This window comes from Ranitomeya imitator, chromosome 1 (genome assembly GCF_032444005.1).
Source record: "Ranitomeya imitator isolate aRanImi1 chromosome 1, aRanImi1.pri, whole genome shotgun sequence".
Classification (NCBI taxonomy): Eukaryota; Metazoa; Chordata; class Amphibia; order Anura; family Dendrobatidae; genus Ranitomeya; species Ranitomeya imitator.
Window position 1 is genome coordinate 805,479,660 of NC_091282.1, and position 24,126 is coordinate 805,503,785.

The 24,126-nt window shown below is 43.6% G+C and overlaps 1 protein-coding gene across 1 annotated transcript in view; it reads left to right on the top strand.

Moving 5' to 3' along the window:
- NID2 (nidogen 2) overlaps nucleotides 1-24,126 on the top strand; it is a 76,222-nt gene that overhangs the window by 7,865 nt on the left and 44,231 nt on the right. Inside the window, exon 2 of the mRNA XM_069738851.1 lies at nucleotides 19,208-19,510. Coding sequence (XP_069594952.1) covers nucleotides 19,208-19,510 — 303 coding nt within the window. The remainder of the gene's footprint in view (nucleotides 1-19,207; nucleotides 19,511-24,126) is intronic.

Sequence of the window (24,126 nt, forward strand, 5' to 3'; positions counted from 1 at the left end):
GCGATGTGCCGGCGGTATAGGGAAGCTTCCCGCAGGGAGGGGGCTCCCTGCGGGCTTCCCTGAGCCCCCCGCAGCAACGCGATGTGATAGCGTTGCTGCGAGGGTCTTACCTCCTTCCCTGCCTGCTCCAGCCCCGGATCCAAGATGGCCGCGGATCCGGGTCCTGCAGGGAGGGAGGTGGCTTCACAGAGCCTGCTCAGAGCAGGCACTGTGAAGCCTGCAGCACTGTAAGTCAGATCAGTGATCTGACAGAGTGCTACGCACGCTGTCAGATGATTGATCTGTGATGTCCCCCCCTGGGACAAAATAAAAAAGTAAAAAAAAAATTTTCCAAATGTGTAAAAAAAAAAAAAAAAAAATACTCCTAAATAATGAAAAAAAAATAAAAATATTATTCCCATAAATACATTTCTTCATCTAAATAAAAAAACCAAAACAATAAAAGTACACATATATAGTATTGCCGCGTCCGTAACGACCCAACCCATAAAACTGGCCCACTAGTTAACCCCTTCAGTAAACACCGTAAGAAAAAAAAGAAAAAAAAACGAGGCAAAAAACAACGCTTTATTGTCATACCGCCGAACAAAAAGTGGAATAACACGCGATCAAAAAGACAGATATAAATAACCATGGTACCGCTGAAAACGTCATCTTGTCCCGCAATAAACAAGCCGCCATACAGCATCATCAGCAAAAAATTAAAAAAGTTATAGTCCTGAGAATAAAGCGATGCAAAAATAATTATTTTTTCTGTAAAATAGTTTTTATTGTATAAAAGCGCCAAAACATAAAAAAATGATATAAATGAGGTGACGCTGTAATCGTACTGACCCGAAGAATAAAACTGCTTTATCAATTTTACCAAACGCGGAACGGTATAAACGCCTCCCCCAAAAGAAATTCATGAATAGCTGGTTTTTGGTCATTCTGCCTCACAAAAATCGGAATAAAAAGCGATCAAAAAATGTCACGTGCCCGAAAATGTTACCAATAAAAACGTCAACTCGTCCCGCAAAAAACAAGACCTCACATGACACTGTGGACCAAAATATGGAAAAATTATAGCTCTCAAAATGTGGTAACGCAAAAAATATTTTTTGCAATAAAAAGCGTCTTTCAGTGTGTGACGGCTGCCAATCATAAAAATCCGCTAAAAAACTCGCTATAAAAGTAAATCAAACCCCCCTTCATCACATTAGGGAAAAATTAAAAAAATGTATTTATTTCCATTTTCCCATTAGGGTTAGGGCTAGGGTTAGGGTTAGGGCTAGGGTTAGGGCTAGGGTTAGGGCTAGGGTTAGGGTTAGGGTTGGGGCTACAGTTAGGGTTGGGGCTAAAGTTAGGGTTAGGGTTTAGATTACATTTACAGTTGGGAATAGGGTTGGGATTAGGGTTAGGGGTGTGTCAGGGTTAGAGGTGTGGTTAGGGTTACTGTTGGAATTAGGGTTAGGGGTGTGTTTGGATTAGGGTTTCAGTTATAATTGGGGGGTTTCCACTGTTTAGGCACATCAGGGGCTCTCCAAACACGACATGGCGTCCGATCTCAATTCCAGCCAATTCTGCGTTGAAAAAGTAAAACAGTGCTCCTTCCCTTCCGAGCTCTCCCGTGTGCCCAAACAGGGGTTTACCCCAACATATCGGGTATCAGCGTACTCAGGACAAATAGGACAACAACTTTTGGGGTCCAATTTCTCCTGTTACCTTTGGGAAAATACAAAACTGGGGGCTAAAAAATAATTTTTGTGGGAAAAAAAAAGATTTTTTATTTTCACGGCTCTGCGTTATAAACTGTAGTGAAACACTTGGGGGTTCAAAGTTCTCACAACACATCTAGATGAGTTCCCTGGGGGGGTCTAGTTTCCAATATGGGGTCACTTGTGGGGGGTTTCTACTGTTTAGGTACATTAGGGGCTCTGCAAACGCAATGTGACGCCTGCAGACCATTCCATCTAAGTCTGCATTCCAAATGGCACTCCTTCCCTTCCGAGCCCTCCCATGCGCCCAAACGGTGGTTCCCCCTACATATGGGGTATCAGCGTACTCAGGACAAATTGGACAACAACTTTTGGGGTCGAATTTCTCCTCTTACCCTCGAGAAAATACAAAACTGGGGGCTAAAAAATAATTTTTGGGGGAAAGTTTTTATTTTTTTATTTTCACGGCTCTGCGTTACAAACTGTAGTGAAACACTTGGGGGTTCAAAGCTCTAACAACACATCTAGATGAGTTCATTAGGGTGTCTAGTTTCCAAAATGGTGTCACTTGTGGGGGGTTTCTACTGTTTAGGTACATTAGGGGCTCTGCAAACGCAATGTGACACCTGCAGACCATTCCATTTAAGTCTGCATTCCAAATGGCGCTCCTTCCCTTCTGAGCTCTCCCATGTGCCCAAACAGTGGTTCCCCCCACATATTGTGTATAATCGCACTCAGGACAAATTGGGCAACAAATTTTGGGGTCCAATTTCTCCTGTTATCCTCGGGAAAATACAAAACTGGGGGCTAAAAAAATAATTTTTGTGGGAAAAAATTTTTGTTTTATTTTTACGGCTCTGCATTATAAACTTCTGTGAAGCCCTTGGTGGGTCAAAGCGCTCAAAACACATCTAGATAAGCTCCATAGGGGGTCTACTTTCTAAAATGGTGTCACTTGTGGGGGGTTTCAATGTTTAGGCACATCAGTGGCTCTCTAAACGCAACATGGCGTCCCATCTCAATTCCTGTCAATTTTGCATTGAAAAGTCAAACGGCGCTCCTTCCCTTCCGAGCTCTCCCATGCGCCCAAACAGTGGTTTACCCCCACATATGGGGTATCAGCGTACTCAGGACAAATTGTACAACAACTTTTGGGGTCCAATTTCTTCTCTTACCCTTGGGAAAATAAAAAATTGGGGGCAAAAAGATAATTTTTGTGAAAAAATATGATTTTTTATTTTTACGGTTCTGCATTATAAACTTCTGTGAAGCACTTGGTGGGTCAAAGTGCTCACCACACCTCTAGATAAATTCCTTAGGGGGTCTACTTTCCAAAATGGTGTCACTTGTGGGGGGTTTCAATGTTTAGGCACATCAGTGGCTCTCCAAACGCAACATGGCGTCCCATCTCAATTCCTGTCAATTTTGCATTGAAAAGTCAAACGGCGCTCCTTCCCTTCTGAGCTCTCCCATGTGCCCAAACAGTGGTTTACCCCCACATATGGGGTATCAGCGTACTCAGGACAAATTGTACAACAACTTTTGGGGTCCAATTTCTTCTCTTACCCTTGGGAAAATAAAAAATTGGGGGCGAAAAGATAATTTTTGTGAAAAAATATGATTTTTTATTTTTACGGTTCTGCATTATAAACTTCTGTGAAGCACTTGGTGGGTCAAAGTGCTCACCACACCTCTAGATAAGTTCCTTAGGGGGTCTACTTTCCAAAATGGTGTCACTTGTGGGGGGTTTCAATGTTTAGGCACATCAGGGGCTCTCCAAACGCAACATGGTGTCCCATCTCGATTCCAGTCAATTTTGCATTGAAAAGTCAAATGGCGCTCCTTCGCTTCCGAGCTCTGTCATGCGCCCAAACAGTGGTTTACCCCCACATATGGGGTATCGGTGAACTCAGGACAAATTGTACAACAACTTTTGAGGTCCATTTTCTCCTGTTACCCTTGGTAAAATAAAACAAATTGGAGCTGAAGTAAATATTTTGTGAAAAAAAGTTAAATGTTCATTTTTATTTAAACATTCCAAAAATTCCTGTGAAGCACCAGAAGGGTTAATAAACTTCTTGAATATGGTTTTGAGCACCATGAGGGGTGCAGTTTTTAGAATGGTGTCACACTTGGGTATTTTCTATCACATAGACCCCTCAAAATGACTTCAAATGAGATGTGGTCCCTAAAATAAAATGGTGTTGTAAAAATGAGAAATTGCTGGTCAACTTTTAACCCTTATAACTGCCTAACAAAAAAAAATTTTGGTTCCAAAATTGTGCTGATGTAAAGTAGACGTGTGGGAAATGTTACTTATTAAGTATTTTGTGTGACATATCTCTGTGATTTAATTGCATAAAAATTCAAAGTTGGAAAATTGCGAAATTTTCATAATTTTCGCCAAATTTCCGTTTTTTTCACAAATAAACGCAGGTACTATCAAAGAATTTTTACCACTATCATGAAGTACAATATGTCACGAGAAAACAAGGTCAGAATCACTGGGATCCGTTGAAGCGTTCCAGAGTTATAACCTCATAAAGGGACAGTGGTCAGAATTGTAAAAATTGGCCCGGTCATTAACGTGCAAACCACCCTTGGGGGTAAAGGGGTTAAAAAGATGAGAGAGGCCTGTAATTGACATCATAGGTAGACCACAACTATGAGGCTGCCTCTTGTGAATTCTGTTGTTGAGCTCCCTCCTGTGGTCAGGAATGGTACTTCGGCTGGTTCTGTCCATGGACTTTCTCTGGTGGCTGTGGGTGTTTCTGAGTTTCCTTCCACAGGTGACGAGCTTAATTCGTTAGCTGGCTACTCTATTTAACTCCTCTTGGATCATTGCTAGATGCCAGCTGTCAATGTTGTACTATGGCTCTAGTTTGCTCCTGGATGGTACTGGTTACCTGTTACTCCAGCAGAAGCTAAGTTCCTCTTTGCTATTTTGCTTGTTTGCTATTTTTTCTGTCCAGCTTGCTATTGTTAAATATTGCCTTGCTTGCTGGAAGCTCTGGGACGCAGAGGGGCGCCCCCCGCACCGTGAGTCAGTGCGGAAGGTTTTTTTTTCCCTGCACTCTCTGCGTGGCTTTTGTAGGTTTTTGTGCTGACCGCAAAGTGACCTTTCCTGTCCTCTGTTTGTTCAGTAAGTCGGGCCTCTCTTTGCTAAATCTATTTCATCTCTGTGTTTGTGATTTCATCTTGCTCACAGTCAATATATGTGGGGGCTGCCTTTTCCTTTGGGGAATTTCTCTGAAGCAAGGTAGGCTTATTTTTCCTCTTAAGGGCTAGCTAGTTTCTGAGGCTGTGTCGAGTTGCATAGGGAGCGTTAGGAGCAATCCACGGCCATTTTTAGTGTGTGTGATAGGCTTAGGGATTGCGGTCAGCAGAGTTCCCACTTCCCAGAGCTTGTTCTGTGGCTATCAGGTCTTTCCGGGTGCTCTTAACCATCAGGTCCATTGTTGTCCTTACCACCAGGTCATAACAGCTGCCGTCACACGTTCACTATTTGGTCAGTATTTTACCTCAGTATTTGTAAGCCAAAACCAGGAGTGGGTGATAAATGCAGAAATGGTGCATATGTTTCTATTATACTTTTCCTCTAATTGTTCCACTCCTGGTTTTGGCTACAAATACTGATGTAAAATACTGACCAAATACTGATAGTGTAACGGCAGCCTGAGAGTTAAACTGAGAAAACAAATCCAGAAAATCACCTTGTCTGATTTGGCAAGATTTATTTTGCAAATTATGGTGGAAAATAAGTATTTGGTCATTAACAAAAGTTCTTCTCAATATTGTATCATATATCCTTTGTTGGCAATGACAGAGGTCAAACGTTTTCTGTAAGTCTTCACAAGGTTGGCACACACTGTTGGCGGTATGTTGGCCCATTCCTCCATGCAGATCTCCTCTAGAGCAGTGATGCTTTGGGCCTGGATACTGGAAGCCTGTGCTAGCATTTCTTCTGCAGTGTTGCTATCAGTGTGTCAAGAGTGGGAGAAGAGGGTTGCATTGACAATCCAACACAATGGGCAACACTTTGAACACATTTTCTAAGTGGTCATAAACTTGTAAATAACGCATGAAGGAATAAAGTTACGTTAAAACCAAGCACACCATTGTTTTTCTTGTGAAATTCTCAATAAGTTTGTGTCACATGACCCTCTTCCCATTGGAAAAAATAAAGTTGGATCCAAAATGGCCGACTTCAAAATGGCTGCTATGGTCACCAGCCATCTTGAAAAGTTTTCCCCCTCCCATATACTAATGTGCCACAAACAGGAAGTTGATATCACCAACCATTCCCAATTTTATTTAGGTGTATCCATAAAAATGGCCCACCCTGTACTTTGGTTTCATCAGACCATATGACTTTCTCCCAATACTTTTCTGGATAATCCAAATGCTCTAGCAAACTTCAAAGGGGTCCGTACATGTACTGGCTTAAGCAGGGGGACTCGTCTGGCACTTCAGGATCTGAGTCCCTGGCGGCGTAGTGTGTTACTGATAGTAGCCTTTGTTACGGTGGTCCAAGATCTATGCAGGGAAGTCACTAGGTCCCCGTGTGATTCTGGGATTTTCGCTCAACATTCTTGTGATCATTTTGACCCCACGGGATGAGGTCTTGTGTGGAGCCCCAGGTCGAGGGAGATTATCAGTGGTCTTGTATGTCTTCCATTTTCTTATTATTGTTCCCACAGTTGATTTCATCACACCAAGCTGCTTGCTTATTGCAGATTCAGTCTTCCCAGCCTCATGCAGGGCTGCAATTTTGTTTCTGGTGCCCTTCGACAGCTCTTTGGTCTTTTGATCTTCACCATAGTGGAGTTTGGAGTCAGACTGTTTGAGGGTGTGCACAGGTGTCTTTTTATACTGATAACAAGTTCAAACAGGTGCCGTTACTACAGGTAATGAGTGGAGGACAGAGGAGACTCTTAAAGAAGAAGTTACAGGTCTGTGAGAGCCAGAAATCTTGCATGTTTTAGGTGACCAAATACTTATTTTCCACCATAATTTACTAAATAAATCTGGCCAAATCAGACAAGGTGATCTTCTGGATTTGTTTTCTCATTTTGACTCTCATAGTTGTGGCTTACCTATGATGTCAATTACAGGCCTCTCTCATCTCTAAGTGGGAGAACTTGCACAATTGGTGGCTGACTAAATACTATTCTTTCCCCCACTGTATGTGATAAGTGGAGAGAATCGAGAGGACAGCAGTGCATGAATCCTGTGTATCACTCACCGTAGATGATGAGAGGCATAGACATTGTAGGGTTACAGATCGCTGCCGTAGTGTCTACGATCCCGGGCATGGCGCTAGAATTTGATTCAGGTGTATGAACAGACAGAAATTATTTGTCTTCACCTCTGTATAAATATTTAAATACATGTTCTAGTTTATAAAGTATCTGTTGCTCAGTGTAGCAATAAATATTACACATTTAGGTCTGGTCCTACATGCAGTCTGACATATGTCAGTGTGTATAATGCACAGCACGCCATAGTATTAATGGACACAATGCCGTACACGACACTATGAATGAATGTGTAATACTCAGACCTACGTTCTCCTTTTCCCTCCCACTGTGTGACTCTATGGAAGTGCGGGCCGCTAAGTGAATAGATGAAATCCTTCATGCTGTGACTGCTCCAGAACTGAAGAGCTGCTTTTACTTTTATCAGCCTCCATGCTCTTTCTGTTGTGACGCCTCCATAAGTCACCTCTGTACCAGCAGAGCGGTGACATTACATTGACAGTGACATTCGCCTTGGTGCCTCCATATCAGTGCTATCATTAATGATGCTCCAAAATAGTAATGTCTTTGATATCAGATTTATTATGATGGAATATAGGCTGAACTGGATGGACAAATGTCTTTTTTCGGCCTTACTAACTATGTTACTATGTTACTATGTAGATTGGAAGATACATTGTACCAAATCATGGAGATCAGTTAAGTGTCTCAGGTTTTCGTTATCACTGTGTTGCGGCATTATAATAATAATTTTTTAATAATAATTTTTATTTATATAGCGCCAACATATTCCGCAGCGCTTTGCGGCATTAATGTGCTGCCCTCATATCAGTGGCACCTATTGTCCTCCATTTTCTGGGATTACATGGAGTGCTCCTGGGCTCCACTGCTGGCAGACATCCATGTTGTGTGCCTGGGCCTCATTTTACTGTATGTGTCGCCAAGAAACATCACGACTACAGTGTCTGTACTGTTTAGCCTGTGAGACGTTTCCTTCCTCTTTTTCTGCTTCCAAGAAGTATCACTCCAGGGAGATGTGTTATGTTCTCCTCTTGTGTGCTAAAGTTGTAAAACATGAAGTTTCTCCTTCTGTTACAATGTCTGAATCTAAGGGGAGAATTGGTGGCCTCTGATACCTAGGACAATGCAGATGTAGACATAGTCTTAAGAGTCAGCACAGCATTGCCTAAGGATCAGCGTGACATTAGCGGGCGTCCCCTGGGGTACCAGATTGGTAGTACGCTGATTTTTGTTGTTTGTGTCTGATGAATGACATACATTGGTATTTTATCTTCCCTATCAGTGACACACTTATTTGTCCTGGAACTCAAAACTTTCGTGACACTTGGCGTCCCAGTGCAATGAGAAATTCTGACAGTGGCCAGAGAATCCCAGGCTTGTGGCACATTTGTTGCTCCTCGTTAGCGGCATGCAAACAGTGGCACAGTTATACAGTCAGTTTTGGGTTCCCGGGTGCACACTGACACTTTAGGTCTCAGTCTCAGTGCAATACAAAATGCTGAAATTTGTGGTCTAAGGCTATGTGCACACATTGCAGATTTGCCTGCGGATTTTTCTGCACTAAATCCACAGCTCTTGGTAGAAAACGCAGATGCGTTTTTGCGCGGTTTTGATGTGGTTTTTTGATGCGTTTTTGTATGCGTTTTTGAAAGCTAAATAAAGATGTATTATTGAACAAAAAAAAAGATTTGTGATGTCATGTATTGTCCAATCTCCTCTTTTACATTTGTCCAATCCACACGCCATTACACACATAGATAGACAGACAGATAGATAGATAAATAGATACACGTAGACAGACAGATAGATGGAATGAGATAGATAGATGTAGATAGATATATGGATAGTTAGGCTACTTTCACACATCAGGTTTTTGCTGTCAGGCATAATCTGGTGAGTTTTGAAAAAAACGTATCCGTTTTTTTTTCCCGCCGGATCAGTTTTTTTCTCATAAAGTTGCATTAGCACCGGATTGCGCCTGATGACCACACTTTTCAGCCGATTTTTGCCGGATCCGTCAAAAGAAACTGTGATAACGTACAGAGGAAAGTTTTTTCTGTCTGGCAAAAAATGTGCAGCGACGGATCCGGCGAAAAAAGTATGAAACTGAGATGGGAAATGATGAATCCGGCCTCCAAATCCGGTTTATCATGCATTTTTCCATTGAAATTATGTACTTTTTCCGTTTTCTCACTATCAAAAAAACGGAGCAGTTGCATCAGTTTTTCACTATTTGCAACGGATCCGTTTTTTCAAAAATTCGCTCTATCCTGCCTGACGGAAGCAAACTGATGTGTGAAAGTAACCTAGCTTTCCATATATCTATCTACATTTATCCATCAGGCAGGATCTGGCGAATTTTTGAAAAAACAGATCCTTTGCAAATAGTGAAAAACTGATGCAACTGATCCATATCATATCATGATGCTTGCACCTCCATGCTTCACTGTCTTCAGAGGGTACTGTGGCTGCAGAGTTTGGGGGTTGTCTGACAAACTCTCTGCAGCTCTTGGACCCTAAAATTAATTTCATCAGTCCACAAAATGTTTCTCCATTTCCATTTAGGCCAGTTGATGTGTTTTTGGCACACTGTATTCCCTTCAGTACATGTCTTTTTTTTTAACAGTGGGACTTTGCAGGGACTTCTTGTAAGAGAATAGCGTCACACAGGCATCTTCTACCTGTCCCAGTCCTCACAGGTAACATGAGCCTGTGATCATCCTGGATCATCCTGTGATCGTTGGCTGAGCCTTTGCCATTTTGGCTGTTCTTCCATCCATTCGAATGGTCGTCTTCCGTTTTCTTCCATGTCTCTCCGGTTTGACTTTCCATTATAAAGAATTGGAGATCATTTTAGCTGAACAGCCGATCAGTGTCTGCACTTCTTTATACGTTTTACCCTCTCCAATCAACTTTTTAATCATAGTCCGCTGTTCTTCTGAACACAATATCTCAAACTCCTCATATTACTCAGGCTTTCAAGGAGAAATGCATGGACAACATGTCCTGGCTTCACCCTTAAATAAGGGCCACCGGATTCACACCTGTTTCTTCACAGAATGATTGACCTCACTAATTGAACCGCACACTGCTATTATTGTGAACACCACCCTGTCAATTAATTATTCTAATACACAGACTCAGAAACCTGAAGATCATAAATTCGGAGTCTGGTGATTTTCTTACAATCTACTGCACCTACTGGTAAATTGTTTGCTATGTGGTAATATACAGCTCTGCCAAAAATTAAGAGACCACCACATCAAAACCCTGTCTAGGGCAGCCCAATCTCCAGACCTGAACCTCATTGAAAACCTCTGGAATGTAATTAAGAAGACGTTGAATAGACACAAGCCATCAAACAAAGAAGAACTGCTTAGATTTTTGCGCCAGGAGCAGTGTGAAAGACTGGTGGAAAGCATGCCAAGACGCATGAAAGCTGTGATTAAAAATCATGGTTATTCCACAAAATATTGATTTCTGAACTCTTCCTGAGTAAAAACATTGATATTGTTGTTTCTAAATGATTATGAACTTGTTTTCTTTGCATTATTTGAGGTCTGAAAGCACTGTTGTTGTTTTTTAAAATTTTGACCATTTTTCTTTGTCAGAAAAAAAAATACAAAATTTATTGCTTGGAAATTCGGAGACATGTTGTCAGAAGTTTATAGGATAAAAGAACAATTTACATTTTACTCAAAAATATATCTATAAAGAGAAAAATCAGACAAACTGAACATTTTGCAGTGTCTCTTCATTTTTGCCAGAGCTGTAAGTTATACCAAAAACAGGGATTCATCTGGTAGTCATATTTTACAATGGTGTCCAAAATGCTAGCAGTCAATGTATTGCGTTCCCAATTTAGTAACAAACCAAGTATATTAGTTCGGTGGGGCACACTGATACTTGGTCTCAATTCGGAATGGTGAATTTTAGGGTCTTAGTCCATTAGTTCAGACTGATTCTTGGGGTCTTTCACCAAAGACACACTATAACTTGGGGATCAATGGCAAACTGACATTTAATGCCCCTGTCTGATAGTACTCTGGGATTTTGGGCTCATTGACACAGCCCTTTTTGGGGTTCATGTAGAGTGTCCAGTGGGTAATTGGGGGTCTCAAACTGTCGCATGAGGTTGTGGAGCACTTGATAGCACTTTTATATGTATTTATATGTAGTATTTCGGGCAGGAGGGCAATGACATTAGCCGGGTGTTGGACAGTCCGAGCTCCTGCACACAATGAGAGTCTCTGTAGTCATTCAATCACTTGCTGATTTATCTCCAGTTTGGATGCATTACAGTCTTGAAATGGAATTTTTCATCCTGCAAGGAGGGTGCATTTCTCCATGAATGATGATGCTGGTTGTGTGTGTCTGTCTCCTGACATTACAACGCCTCTCTGTCTCGTTTGTTGCCTTCTAATTTAATTTTTTAAAATTCCTAAATCCCCATTCCCAGAGAACCACGGGTGGTTGGGTGAACTGAGACTTGTCGTCCTCCAATGTGCAAGACATCTGTCCTAGTCGTAGTGATGACGATTATGGGGGTACATTTAAGCATAATATTTTTAACAACCTTTTTGTTTTGTTTTTTTAGGAAGACTGACCTCCTGGGTTTTTTGAGGCTGATTCGCCACTGAGGTCTGGAGGACAAGCACTATTGTAGTATTAGGACTTCCACTGAGGAGGTCATTAATCTCCATCTCATTTTTGGTGAATTGTTCATAAGCTGACTTTTGGATCAAAGTCATCACTCAATGATTAGGTAGTTGATATGAGTTGCAGTGAATGTAAAAAAAAGTAGCACTGTAGTAATCCTGTACTGCGCCTTTATGGCTTGTAGGGGTCCCACTCCATCTGCCTTTACAGACGTCTTGTGTTGGCAACAAACAGCAGTACAATCTGTCCTTCCAAGGGCATAGTGCTCCAGCGCAGCCCCTCGCTGGAACAATGTGTTACACATGTGCGATGTTATAGATTTCTTGTCCGGATTTCAGCTTTATTTGTAAACACTTCAAGGGAGGAAACAATTAAAATATGCAAAAAAGTAAAATTGGCTTTCCCGCGACCAGAAAGAGGTTCAGAAAAGGGTCTACAAACTTCATTTCTGAACATCTGCATAGAAAATAGGTGGTCTCTTTATGACTCTGTCCCAAGAGTGGAGTACGTGATTACCTCATTCTGATGGGGCTCTGCAGAACCTCATTCTTGGGCTCAAAGAGGGTCTCTGCCTTCACATCCCCAGTGATTAACAGGTTAATACACATCTGCTTATGGACAGGTGACAGTTTACACACTTGTGATAGAAAGCAGGGCTGTGGAGTCGGTAAGCCAAATCTCCGACTCCTCAATTCCCATGACACCGACTCCACTACTCCGACTCCCTCATACGTGGCTCATGTTTAAGTTTAAGCGATAAATTTACTGTAGTAAAATGGTAACATCAGGCTTTTAGTATTTATTATGATACAATAATCAAGCCATTTAGATAGAACATAAAATATATTTATTGGAATACAACTTTAGAACAAAAAAAACTTTGCATATTTACAATTTATTATACACTCTGCAGTAAGTGGGATAAAAACAGTTTTCAACAAAAACATACTGAATAGCATTTGTGCAGTCTATGAATTTGTTCTGAGAAATAGTATCGCCTCCATCAAATCCTCCTTCATAGATTACCTCAAATCTGACCTACCGTATATACTTGTGTATAAGCTGAGATTCTCAGCACATTTTTTTGTGCTGAAAACGCCCCCCTCGGCTTATACATGAGTCATGGTCCAGAAAGCCGGCGGGGGAGCAGGGAGCCGGCGACTGTAGCACAGTGACAGCTGCAGCCGCCGGCTTCCAGAAGACATCAATACTCACCCTCCGTCGTTGCATCTCCGTCCCTGCATCTCTGACCCAGTGCCAGCAGCTCTTTCCTGTTCCTGTGCTCAGCGGTCACGTGGTACCGCTCATTAAGGTAATGAATATAGACGCGACTCCACTCCCATAGGTGTGGAGCGCATATTCATGACCTTATTGAGTGGTACCACGTGACTGCTCGGCATAGGAAGAAGCTGCCGCGCTTGGACAACGGAGATGCAGGGACGTTCAGCGACAGCGCGAGGAGGGTGAGTAGCACGGGGGAGCCCAGCCATGCATACAAGGATGGGAGGGGGGAGCCATGCATACAAGGATGGGATGGGGGAGCCAGGCATACAAGGATGGGATGGGGAAGCCATGCATACAAGATGGGACTGGGGGAGCCATGCATACAATGATGGGACCGGGGGAGCCATGCATACAAGGATGGGCCGGGGGAGCCATGCATACAAAGATGGGAGGGGGGGGAGCCGAACCATTCATACAAGATGGGACAGGGAGAGCCATGCATACAAGGATGGGACAGGTGGAGCCATGCATACAACAGGGGCGCCACACAGAGCAGGACAGTTTGGGGAAACCACGCATACCGAGATAGGGCTGAGGGGACAATACATACCCGGCTTATATTCGGGTCAGTAAGCTTACCTGGTTTTCCGTGGCAAAATTAAGTGCCTCGGCCCTTACTCGGGTTGGCTTATACTCAATTATATATGGTAATTTCTTTAAGGCTATAGAGCAGCCTCTCTACACTAACTTGAGTTGGTGGCAAAGCAGTAACCACATGGGCGACATCTCTATCAATTTCAGGGTATAAAGGAATTGCCTCGCGCACAGTCAGTTTTGATGAACGATTGAACTCTTCTACTTCTGTGAGAACAAGTGAAAAATTTTGCTGATATATGGTCAATCTGTTTTCTATGGGAGTGGAATATTTTTCCCTGCAGCAATGCTTTGCCTGCTCCATGTCATTCAAATACTTGTCGAAATCAAACTCCTCATCTAATGAGGATGAAGGAACGGCAGCAGCAGCAGCACTGGCAGGACCCGAGTCCTCTTGGTCTTGTACCCGTCCTGTAGCCCACTCATCCTAACTGCTACATCAATCAAAGATTTTTTTTCCTTTAGTAAGCTGTTGATCATCCAGCAATATATGATGACTCAGGTCCACATAAACAGCTGCCAGGAGAATTTTCTTTTCTAATAGCAGTGTCTCTCTCCGTTTCATTGAAGCAGCAATGCCATCTGCGATTAAATCTCCTCTTTGGGACAGGCAAAACAACAAATTCTTCCACTCCTTTATAAAAATGCCAGCAGTTAAATCCTCAGCCTGTAACTTTTTAGTCACTGTAAATGGGTGATGAAGCAATTCCTTCAATTCAGCCACCTGTGTCCATTGACCTTATTCTAGTGTTATCTGAGGGTTGGCCATATCTACAAGGAAGGGTTTCAGCTCAAACAATCGCTCAATCATTAAATAGGTACTGCCCCATCGAGTGGTTTGATCCATAATTGCCCCTTTTCCAGCACGTCTCTTCAAGATGGAATCAATTTTATGGGTTCTGGCAGCAATACCCAATTTCTTCACTTTGCTAATCAGAGTTCCAGCATGTCCCTCTTGCAGACTATGTCTTATTGCCAGCTGCAGCGTGTGCACAACACAGCGCATGTGATGAATAGGAAAGAGGTGTGAAGCAGCTTCAACAAGATCATCTAATTGTAAAGAATCATTTTGCTGTTCTTCTGTAGTAATATCTGTTTGTTCCTCCGTTATGGGAACAGGACTGTGGCCTTCCATCTCCAACATACTGAATGTAAAATGTTCTTCTAACTGTTGTACACCTTCATTATTCTCATTCATTAGTTTAATTGTACCTATCATGTTTGAAGCATGATCAGTTACAATAACAAGAACCTGTTCTTTTTTTAGTTCATAATCTTGCAGAACTTTTTCCACTAAGGTCTGCAGAAACTTGCTGCTCTGATGAGCTTTAGTATCTTTTACTGCCAGTGTCTTAGTAATAATTTTTTTGTTATCACAAACATATCAAACGTTGATAGCAAAATAGTTCACTCTGTGACGTGTACAGGCATCCATTTTAAGAAATACAAAGCATGTCTTGAGAGTCTTTTTTAGATCTTCGTTTTGGTTAAGGGCTTCTTCAATCACTAATTTTCTAATACTTTCTCTTTCCAGAGAAACACCAAGTTGCAAACCATTTCTCCATTAAGAGCTGTAAAAGCTGTTTGTGCAAATAATGATAATGGTACACAGTCCTTCACAACAAGCTTGATGAGCTGTCTTTTAAACACATTTGCTGTCATTGTTACAGTAACTTTGTCACTTACAAAATATCTTGTAACTGACGTTTGAGATGCTCTTTCCTCCTCCTTTGCCTGGTGGGAAGTGCTGGTCTCTGGTTTCTTGGTGCTGCTGTGATCTTTTTCAGTCGCAGCTTTGTAAACTTCTGGGTGGCAGTGATGTAAATGTCTTTTTAGATTGGAAGATCTTGAAGGAGCATTTTTACCACTGCCTGAGTATGCACTGATTTTGGCATCACAGCATTTGTTTTCATCTGGGTCACTTATACACTGACACACAAAATGTTTATTATCTTGAGTCACTGTGAAAAGCTCAAATACAGCTGACTTCAAAAATAAAGTACCGTATATACTCGAGTATAAGCCGACCCGAGTATAAGCCGACCCCCCTAATTTTGCCACAAAAAACTGGGAAAACTTATTGACTCGAGTATAAGCCTAGGGTGGAAATGCAGCATTTACCGGTGAATTTCAAAAATAAAAATAGATCATTATTTCCCCATAGCTGTGCCATATAGTGCTCTGCACCGTTCATATTTCCCCATAGGTGTGAACCATATAGTGCTCTGCACCGTTCATTGTGCCCCCTAGCTGTGCCATATACGGTGCTCTGCACCGTTCATTGTGCCCCATAGATGTGCCATATACGGTGCTCTGCACCGTTCACTGTGCCCCATAGCTGTGCCATATACGGTGCTCTGCACCGTTCACTGTGCCCCATAGCTGTGCTGTGCCATATACGGTGCTCTGCACCGTTCACTGTGCCCCATAGCTGTGCCATATACGGTGCTCTGCACCGTTCACTGTGCCCCATAGCTGTGCTGTGCCATATACGGTGCTCTGCACCGTTCACTGTGCCCCATACATAGCTGTGCTGTGCCATATACGGTGCTCTGCACCGTTCACTGTGCCCTATAGCTGTGCTGTGCCATATACGGTGCTCTGCACCGTTCACTGTGTCCCATAGCTGTGCTGTGCCATATACGGTGCTCTGCACCGTTCACTGTGCCCCATAGCTGTGCTGTGCCATATACGGTGCTCTGCACCGTTCACTGTGCCCCATAGCTGTGCTGTGCCATATACGGTGCTCTGCACCGTTCACTGTGCCCCATAGCTGTGCTGTGCCATATACGGTGCTCTGCACCGTTCACTGTGCCCCATAGCTGTGCTGTGCCATATACGGTGCTCTGCACCGTTCACTGTGCCCCATAGCTGTGCTGTGCCATATACGGTGCTCTGCACCGTTCACTGTGCCCCATAGCTGTGCTGTGCCATATACGGTGCTCTGCACCGTTCACTGTGCCCCATAGCTGTGCTGTGCCATATACGGTGCTCTGCACCGTTCACTGTGCCCCATAGCTGTGCTGTGCCATATACGGTGCTCTGCACCGTTCACTGTGCCCCATACATAGCTGTGCTGTGCCATATACGGTGCTCTGCACCGTTCACTGTGCCCTATAGCTGTGCTGTGCCATATACGGTGCTCTGCACCGTTCACTGTGTCCCATAGCTGTGCTGTGCCATATACGGTGCTCTGCACCGTTCACTGTGCCCCATAGCTGTGCTGTGCCATATACGGTGCTCTGCACCGTTCACTGTGCCCCATAGCTGTGCTGTGCCATATACGGTGCTCTGCACCGTTCACTGTGCCCCATAGCTGTGCTGTGCCATATACGGTGCTCTGCACCGTTCACTGTGCCCCATAGCTGTGCTGTGCCATATACGGTGCTCTGCACCGTTCACTGTGCCCCATAGCTGTGCTGTGCCATATACGGTGCTCTGCACCGTTCACTGTGCCCCATAGCTGTGCTGTGCCATATACGGTGCTCTGCACCGTTCACTGTGCCCCATAGCTGTGCTGTGCCATATACGGTGCTCTGCACCGTTCACTGTGCCCCATAGATGTTCCACATAAATTTGTGCCGCCGCTGCCGCAATAAAGAAAAAAAAACACATACTCACCTCCCTTGATTGCAGCTCCCGGCGTCTCGTTCCGGCGCCTCCATCTTCCCGGCGTCTCTGCTCTGACTGATCAGGCACAGGGCGCCGCGCACACTGTATGCGTCATCGCGCCCTCTGCCTGAACAGAGACGCCGGGAAGATGGAGGCGCCGGCCGGGAAGATGGATCGGCGCCCGGCGGCTGGAACGAGGACAGGTGAATATGCTATACTCACCTAGTCCTGGCGATCCTCGCGCTGTCCCCTCCTGTCTTCGGCGCTGCAGCTTCTTTCTCTATCAGCGGTCACCGGCACCGCTGATTAGAGAAATGAATAAGCGTCTCCGCCCCTATGGGAGGTGGAGCCGCCTATTCATATCTCTAATGAGCGGTCCCACGTGACCGCTGAAGAGAGGAAGAAACTGCAGCACCGAAGCCCGTGGGACGGCAGGGACAGCGCGAGGATCGCTGGGACTAGGTAAGTATACCTCAGCGCCCTCACCCCCTCACCCGCCGACCCCACCGCTACCGTGACTCGAGTATAAGCCGAGGGGGGCACTTTCAGCCCAAAAATTTGGGCTGAAAATCTCGGCTTATACTCGAGTATATACGGTATATTGTAATTCTTGCAAGAATATGGAATCATGCACTGTATAAATTGGGATAGAAATAAAACAATCTTGGCATAAGTCAATAGCACCGATGATAAGTATAAAGTTTGTAAAATGTGTTGTTAAATAGCTTTATTCTGAACTTTCAATGTCAAGGCTTGTCTCAGCAGGGTACAGCTCACTAAATGCTTCAATCATATTTCTTCAGTCTATGAAGAGGGGAGAAGGGAGGGAGCATGTTTTTGCTGAATCACTTTCCAGAACACACACACACACAAATATATTTGTCCTCATCGATCCTGTTACTGTATTTACGACTTTGAGATGTTAGAAAACATTTTTCCCCTTATATTCTATGTATAGTGTATATACGGTAAGTCATCAGAGCAGATTATTTCTCCAAACATGAGCTAAGAGGAAAAACAAACTAAAACATCAAGAATACAGAGACAACGTATACTGTACTATTGATTTATGCACAGTTTATTGAAAGTTTAGATATGTTTTAGGAAGTAGTTACCTTCTTTAATCCTGCTTTCCTTTTCACTCCAGAAATTCTGAAAAGAATCTAGTCTTTCCTTCACTGTGTATTTATTTTTTCCCCTTATCTGTAGAGGAGGAGCTTCACTACTTATCATGAACATAAACTGCAGCACAGATTCGTCTTGGCTAAAAGTCTAGACCTAAAGGTACCGTCACACTCAGCAACTTTGCAACGACAACGATCCGTGACGTTGCAGCGTCCTGGATAGCGATCTCGTTGTGTTTGACACGCAGCCGCGATCTGGATCCCGCTGTTACATCGCTGGTCGGAGCTAGAAGTCCAGAACTTTATTTCGTCGTTAGGTCAGCGTGTATCGTCATGTTTGACATCAAAAGCAATGATGCCAGCAACGTTTTACATGGAGCTAACAACCAGAGAGAACGATAAGTGAGTCGCCGTTGTGTCACTGGATCGCTCCTGCATCGTTCTGGAGCTGCTGTGTTTGACGTCTCTACAGCGACCTAAACAGCGACGCTCCAGCGATCGGCTCGTTGTCTATATCGCTGCAGCGTCGCTGAGTGTGACGGTACCTTTAGATCAGGAATAGGACAGACATTTATAAGACATTTCATAACTTTCCCAAATTCTTATGAAAAAAATATTCTCCACAAACTGCATTGAACTACTGTACCCAATTTATTATACATTTTAGGAGTCGGAGTCGGTCCACAGCCCTGATAGATAGGTCCACATTACAATTAAGACTTGCTGTTAGTGAAGAAAAAAATAGTGAAGTTTTGTGGAATATGTGGGCGCTATATAAATAGCATTTTTTGTTAAGAATAAAATATAGATCTTATTGCAAAAATATCTTATGTATCAATGGGCCAAGGCGATAAAGAACATTGATTGTGGTGGTCTTTGAAAGTACCGCAATAAAGGGATTAATCTGCAAATTTAGGTTGGCTTTCTTTAAGACATTTTTATTTTTTTGACATTTCAGGTAGGGACCAATGGAATCATCTCCCCGCAAGACTTTCCCCGAGAGACGCAGTACGTGGATGACGGCTTCCCCACCGATTTCCCAGTAATTGCCCCTTTCCTATCTGATATAGACACAAGTAACGGCAAAGGAAAGATTTACTACCGCCAGGACAATTCGCCTGAAATTCTCAGTACCGCAGCCAGACAGATCGAGAGAGGATTCCCCGAGGCCGCCTTCTCTCCCATCAATGTAGTGTTGGTGACATGGGAGAACGTGGGGCCATACGAGGAGGTGACGAGACATTCCGAGCCTTCCAATAAGGTGAGTGGCGGAATGTTTAAAAGTCAAAATTCAAATGTTTGTAAATATGAATTATTGGTTGCTATGGATACACTGCTTAACTGATACTTTGCCTAAGGCCGGGGTCACACTTGCAAGTGTGATGCGAGAAACTCGCACGAGTCTCTCGCATCAATACCCGGCACTGCTGCCGCCACTCGGACCGGAGCGTGCGGCTGCATGTATTTCTATGCTACATGTATTTCTATGCAGCCCCACGCTCCAGTCTGAGTGCCGGCGGCAGTGTCGGGTATCGATGCAAGAGACTTGTGCGAGTTTCTCGCATCACACTCGCAAGTGTGACCCCGGCCTACTGTATGAAAACATTTTAATAAGTCATTACTTCTGGGTAATACCTGGGTGCAATTAGCTGTGTTCTAGGGTTAGGGTAACCCTAAGGTCAGCTATCATCAGTTTATGTTTTGTGGTCTGATATCCACCTCCTGTTTTACCTTTGACTCGGGCTGCTCTCCGTCATTCAATACTTGTTCTGATTAGCTACTGCATATAAGCACAAGCCCGGCAGTTCTTACCAGCAAGTCAGAGAGTCTGACTTCAGTATGATTAGTTTACATCCTTTCTGTAAGGAAAATCAAGAAATTAAATAGTAACAAAAGATGAAAGTGCAAATAAGCTGTCGTAAAGTAGGGGATCCTGAACCTAATCTGTGTCATCATTTGGGTTATTGACAACTTCTCAAAGTTTGAGGTTGCCATTGACTTCTGCTTTGCGAACAGAGCGATGTAATTGATGCCGCATCCCCACATTCAATCCCAGTGGCGTAACTAAAGCCCAATGGGCTCCGGTGCAATATTTGGACCTGTGCCCCCACCTGCATGTTGGTCAGATGTAGGGCTCCTTGTAGCATTCTAGATCCTATAAGGACCTATGTGTTCAGCCCTATGTAATAATGTCCCCCATCCTAGGTCCCATCCATTCTTCATAACATTTTCAAAAGAAACAAATGATTCTCCTCACCTTTCCCTGCTTCCATTTCGCATGGTGTCCTCTTCTGTAGCCGTGCAGGTGCATGCAGCTAACTTCAGTGTTCTGGTACGGGCAGAACATGATGGCACTGCCATACGTTGCACGTCACTTGCAAGTTGACGTGTGCTGTCGGCCTCTGTGTGGCAGCGTGTGTTGGACCTGTGCCGCAATACATTTTCCTTTCAATGTGCATCTACAGAAATGCATGCAGGTGAAACTGGCGTTGGCACCTCCCCCGCACAGGTACAATTGTGGTTGCATCCTTGACCACGATCATTATGCCCCTGGGAGCTCCCCCTCATGGTATCTCTGAGCTCAAATGTTGCTGAAATTGGACAGTCCTTGTATTACATAGCTGGCCATTCATTTAATATTTGGAACTGGCCGATGATGGCTTTTGCACAAGGGTTTTGATTCCTATATTAAAGGAGTTGTCTGTATTGAAACTGTCACTCCAAAGTTTGGGAGGGAAAAGGTTCCTATTAATGGTCAGCCAGTGCTTAGTTCTGCTAGGAACCTGGACTGGTTTGACACCCTGACTCTTCCTTACAGTGTGCAGTACCCCTTAGAGTAACTCATCCTCAATTGAAGTCTTCTGACGTCACTTTATACTTTGAAATGAAAGTTTTCCTTCCCAAACCCTGGTACCATCGGGAATTTGACCCTTCATTTTGTTGACTCTGCTGGAAGAGGTCACGTAAGAGTCTGTAAGTGTCCTCAGATCTCGCTTCCTATATGAAGTGCCCGGTGTGTCTTTATTTCCAAATCCCAAGGGCAAATATAAAAGTATAAGACTACTGTTAAACTCGTACGCATCATTGGATGCAAATTTCCCAGCATGTTTTTTTTTCTTACTGATTTCATATTGTTCCCATTTGCCTGGCTTAAAATTGGTGTTCCCCCCCACTGAGATCGCCTGCAGTGACTATTTATACTGTCATTTCCAAACTGAGCACATACTCCACATGTGTTACCCAGAAAGTAATTATTGTATCCCCCCCCCCTAGAAGGATCAAGTGCAGAGCCTCCAGTTGGGGGAAAATTTTGAGATGACGTTAACTTTTTTTTGGACAAGGCTTTTTTCTAAATTAATTTGTAGCTGGAGGAATGTTTGGTCTGTTTTTACAGAAAATACCAGTGTAAAACCCTTGTAAAGCGAGTTTTATAGTATGAAATCCTGTGTTAGATCATGACACAGCTGCACACATGATGCTGGATTGGGACTGTCCTCGCTAGCTGACATATGGAAGAAATTCTCTCCCGTAACCTGGCGAGCATAGCTAATGGTGGCTCCTCCGATTTATTGCCACAGATCTGTTACTGGAATTCTTGTTGGATGGGGGGTTGTAGGGATGAGAAGTTTTTGGTTTTCAGCTTTAAGAAACGCTCCGACTTACAAAACCCATGTCAAATTACTGAATTATAAGGTATGAGAGGGAAGGTCCAATATTTAGGACATCACTATTGGTCCAACTGGAGAGCAGCTCTGGAGGATCCAAAAAGGTAATTCCTCATTTCACCTGTGGGGGTGCTGCTGGAGAAATGGAGCGAATACCACATATGACTCATTGACCGGTCTGGCGCTGGTTTAGAAAGCAAGCTGCCATATTATATTGGCCTGTTTAGATCTTAAAATAATAGGTATATTGTTGGTGTCACCTGCCGATAACGACGATTTTTGCTGGCATTCTAATGTGTATGATGGGGGCCCAAGACAATTGAACTCTCTTGAGAATCAAGTAACTGATTTCAGACTGTTCACCTGGAAATATGCCACTGCCAGACATGTCTAATGGTGACTCTCTCCTGTATTCATGACCGAGCGAGTGCTCCTGTGTATTGGAAAGATGGCCAAGATAGTTTGGCTGTCTGCCATTTAATGTGCATGGGGGAGACTTTGACAAGAAATATTTTCCCTAAACATTGGATTCTTCACTTGGACAGGGCGGGTCCTTTTGCGTTTCGGACGACTTCAAATGACCAGTAGTCGTATTTCTTGTTCAGTCCTCAGCTAGAACCTCTATGGTATTAGAAGAAAGTCAGTGGGGAAGATGTGTTCTCTGCTATCTGTTCAAGGTATGGGATTTATGTAGGGGGCACCCAAAAGAAACAGAAGAGCGGCGTGCTTGTAGTATGAGCTTCTGCTGCTTGGTGAATGCTCGCAAAATCAATATCCTAGTCAATGTTGTCGACGAATGTTGCATTCGAACTGCTTATGGTATACCATAAAAATTACTGACGGAGGCTCCAAGGCTTGTCCGTACAAAACAATCAGCAGGATCCAAGGCACCCCTTTAGCTACAACTGATTTCATTCCCAATTTCAACCAACAGGAAATCCAGGACAAACTCCATTTGCGGTCCGACGGCAATCCTCCAGAATTGCTTGGCAAAAATGTGTTACATCTTCTTCTTGAAGATCTTCTTGAAGTTTGCTTTCAAACCAACGATGAGCTCATGTAGGTGAATGGGATTTTATGGCATTCCCAGTCGCAGCAAAATTCTTGTCTCGCAACAATCGTTTCTGATGTATTTTTTCTCCAAAAAGGAGACAAAACTTCCTAGCTGCACGTTGTTCACTTGAGTCAGCCGTCACAAAATGGGAGAAAGATTGAACCCCCAAAATAATTTTTTTTATTCTTAATTTGCTGGAGTCAAACGCAACTGTTCCGTGAACAAGTGTCGCCTGTCTATACTTAGGAATCTTTTTCCAGCGGGCGACAGCTTTGTTTCTTTTTTGGTACTCCCTTGTACAATAGCATTTTTGGCCACTGCATCCTGCTGTCGGCACAGTTGCGGACGGTGAGACCATTTTGATATGGGATAACATAGTAATCATTATAGCCCAGTGCATTTGGCACATACTTAGGCCTGAAATTGCTACTGATGTTGGAAAGCGTATTTGATGCATAAAATTCACAACATTTAAAAGTACCAATGTAATCAATGAGATTTCTGAATTTTTTTATGTGTTTTTGAGAAGTATGAAAGAATGGACATGATGCAGATTTGGAAAAAAACTGGTTCAAATCAGCACGGAAAAAAAAGCAGCATGTGCATGAGATTTCAGAAATCTCATTCACTTTGCTGGTACTTATTTGGGCCCATGAGCTCCATGATACAGTCCTGACTCTTCACTGTACAGGAAGGATGTTGTTTGCAGTCACAGCCTCCGTCTTTGTGAAACTTCTAGACTGCTACGACCCATGACCGTTTGCTCCCATTAAGTGAACACACAACAGTTATCAGAACTTTAAAACCTTTATTGGGAAATATGCTCACAACATTTCCATCTTTTCCTTTGGGTAAATATTTTTTGGTCGCAGCTTAAACCGGCAATATCTGCCAACAAATGGGGTGTAGGGAGATTACTGCCATCCGGTCTCCCGGGCAGGTATCTTCACCACCAACAAAAACTCCACCCTTCCGCAGCTGCAACTTAACCAACCTCTAACAAAAGGGGAGGGAGGGCGGGAAACAGGTCCGGGTCCTGGGATCGGATGGCACATCGGCGCCAAGAGCAGGGGATAAGCCCCGCCCCCTCCGCGGGGAGTTAACCCCATATACATCCTGGGTTCACTCAAGGGGAGATCTCATACAATAAAGAGCGGG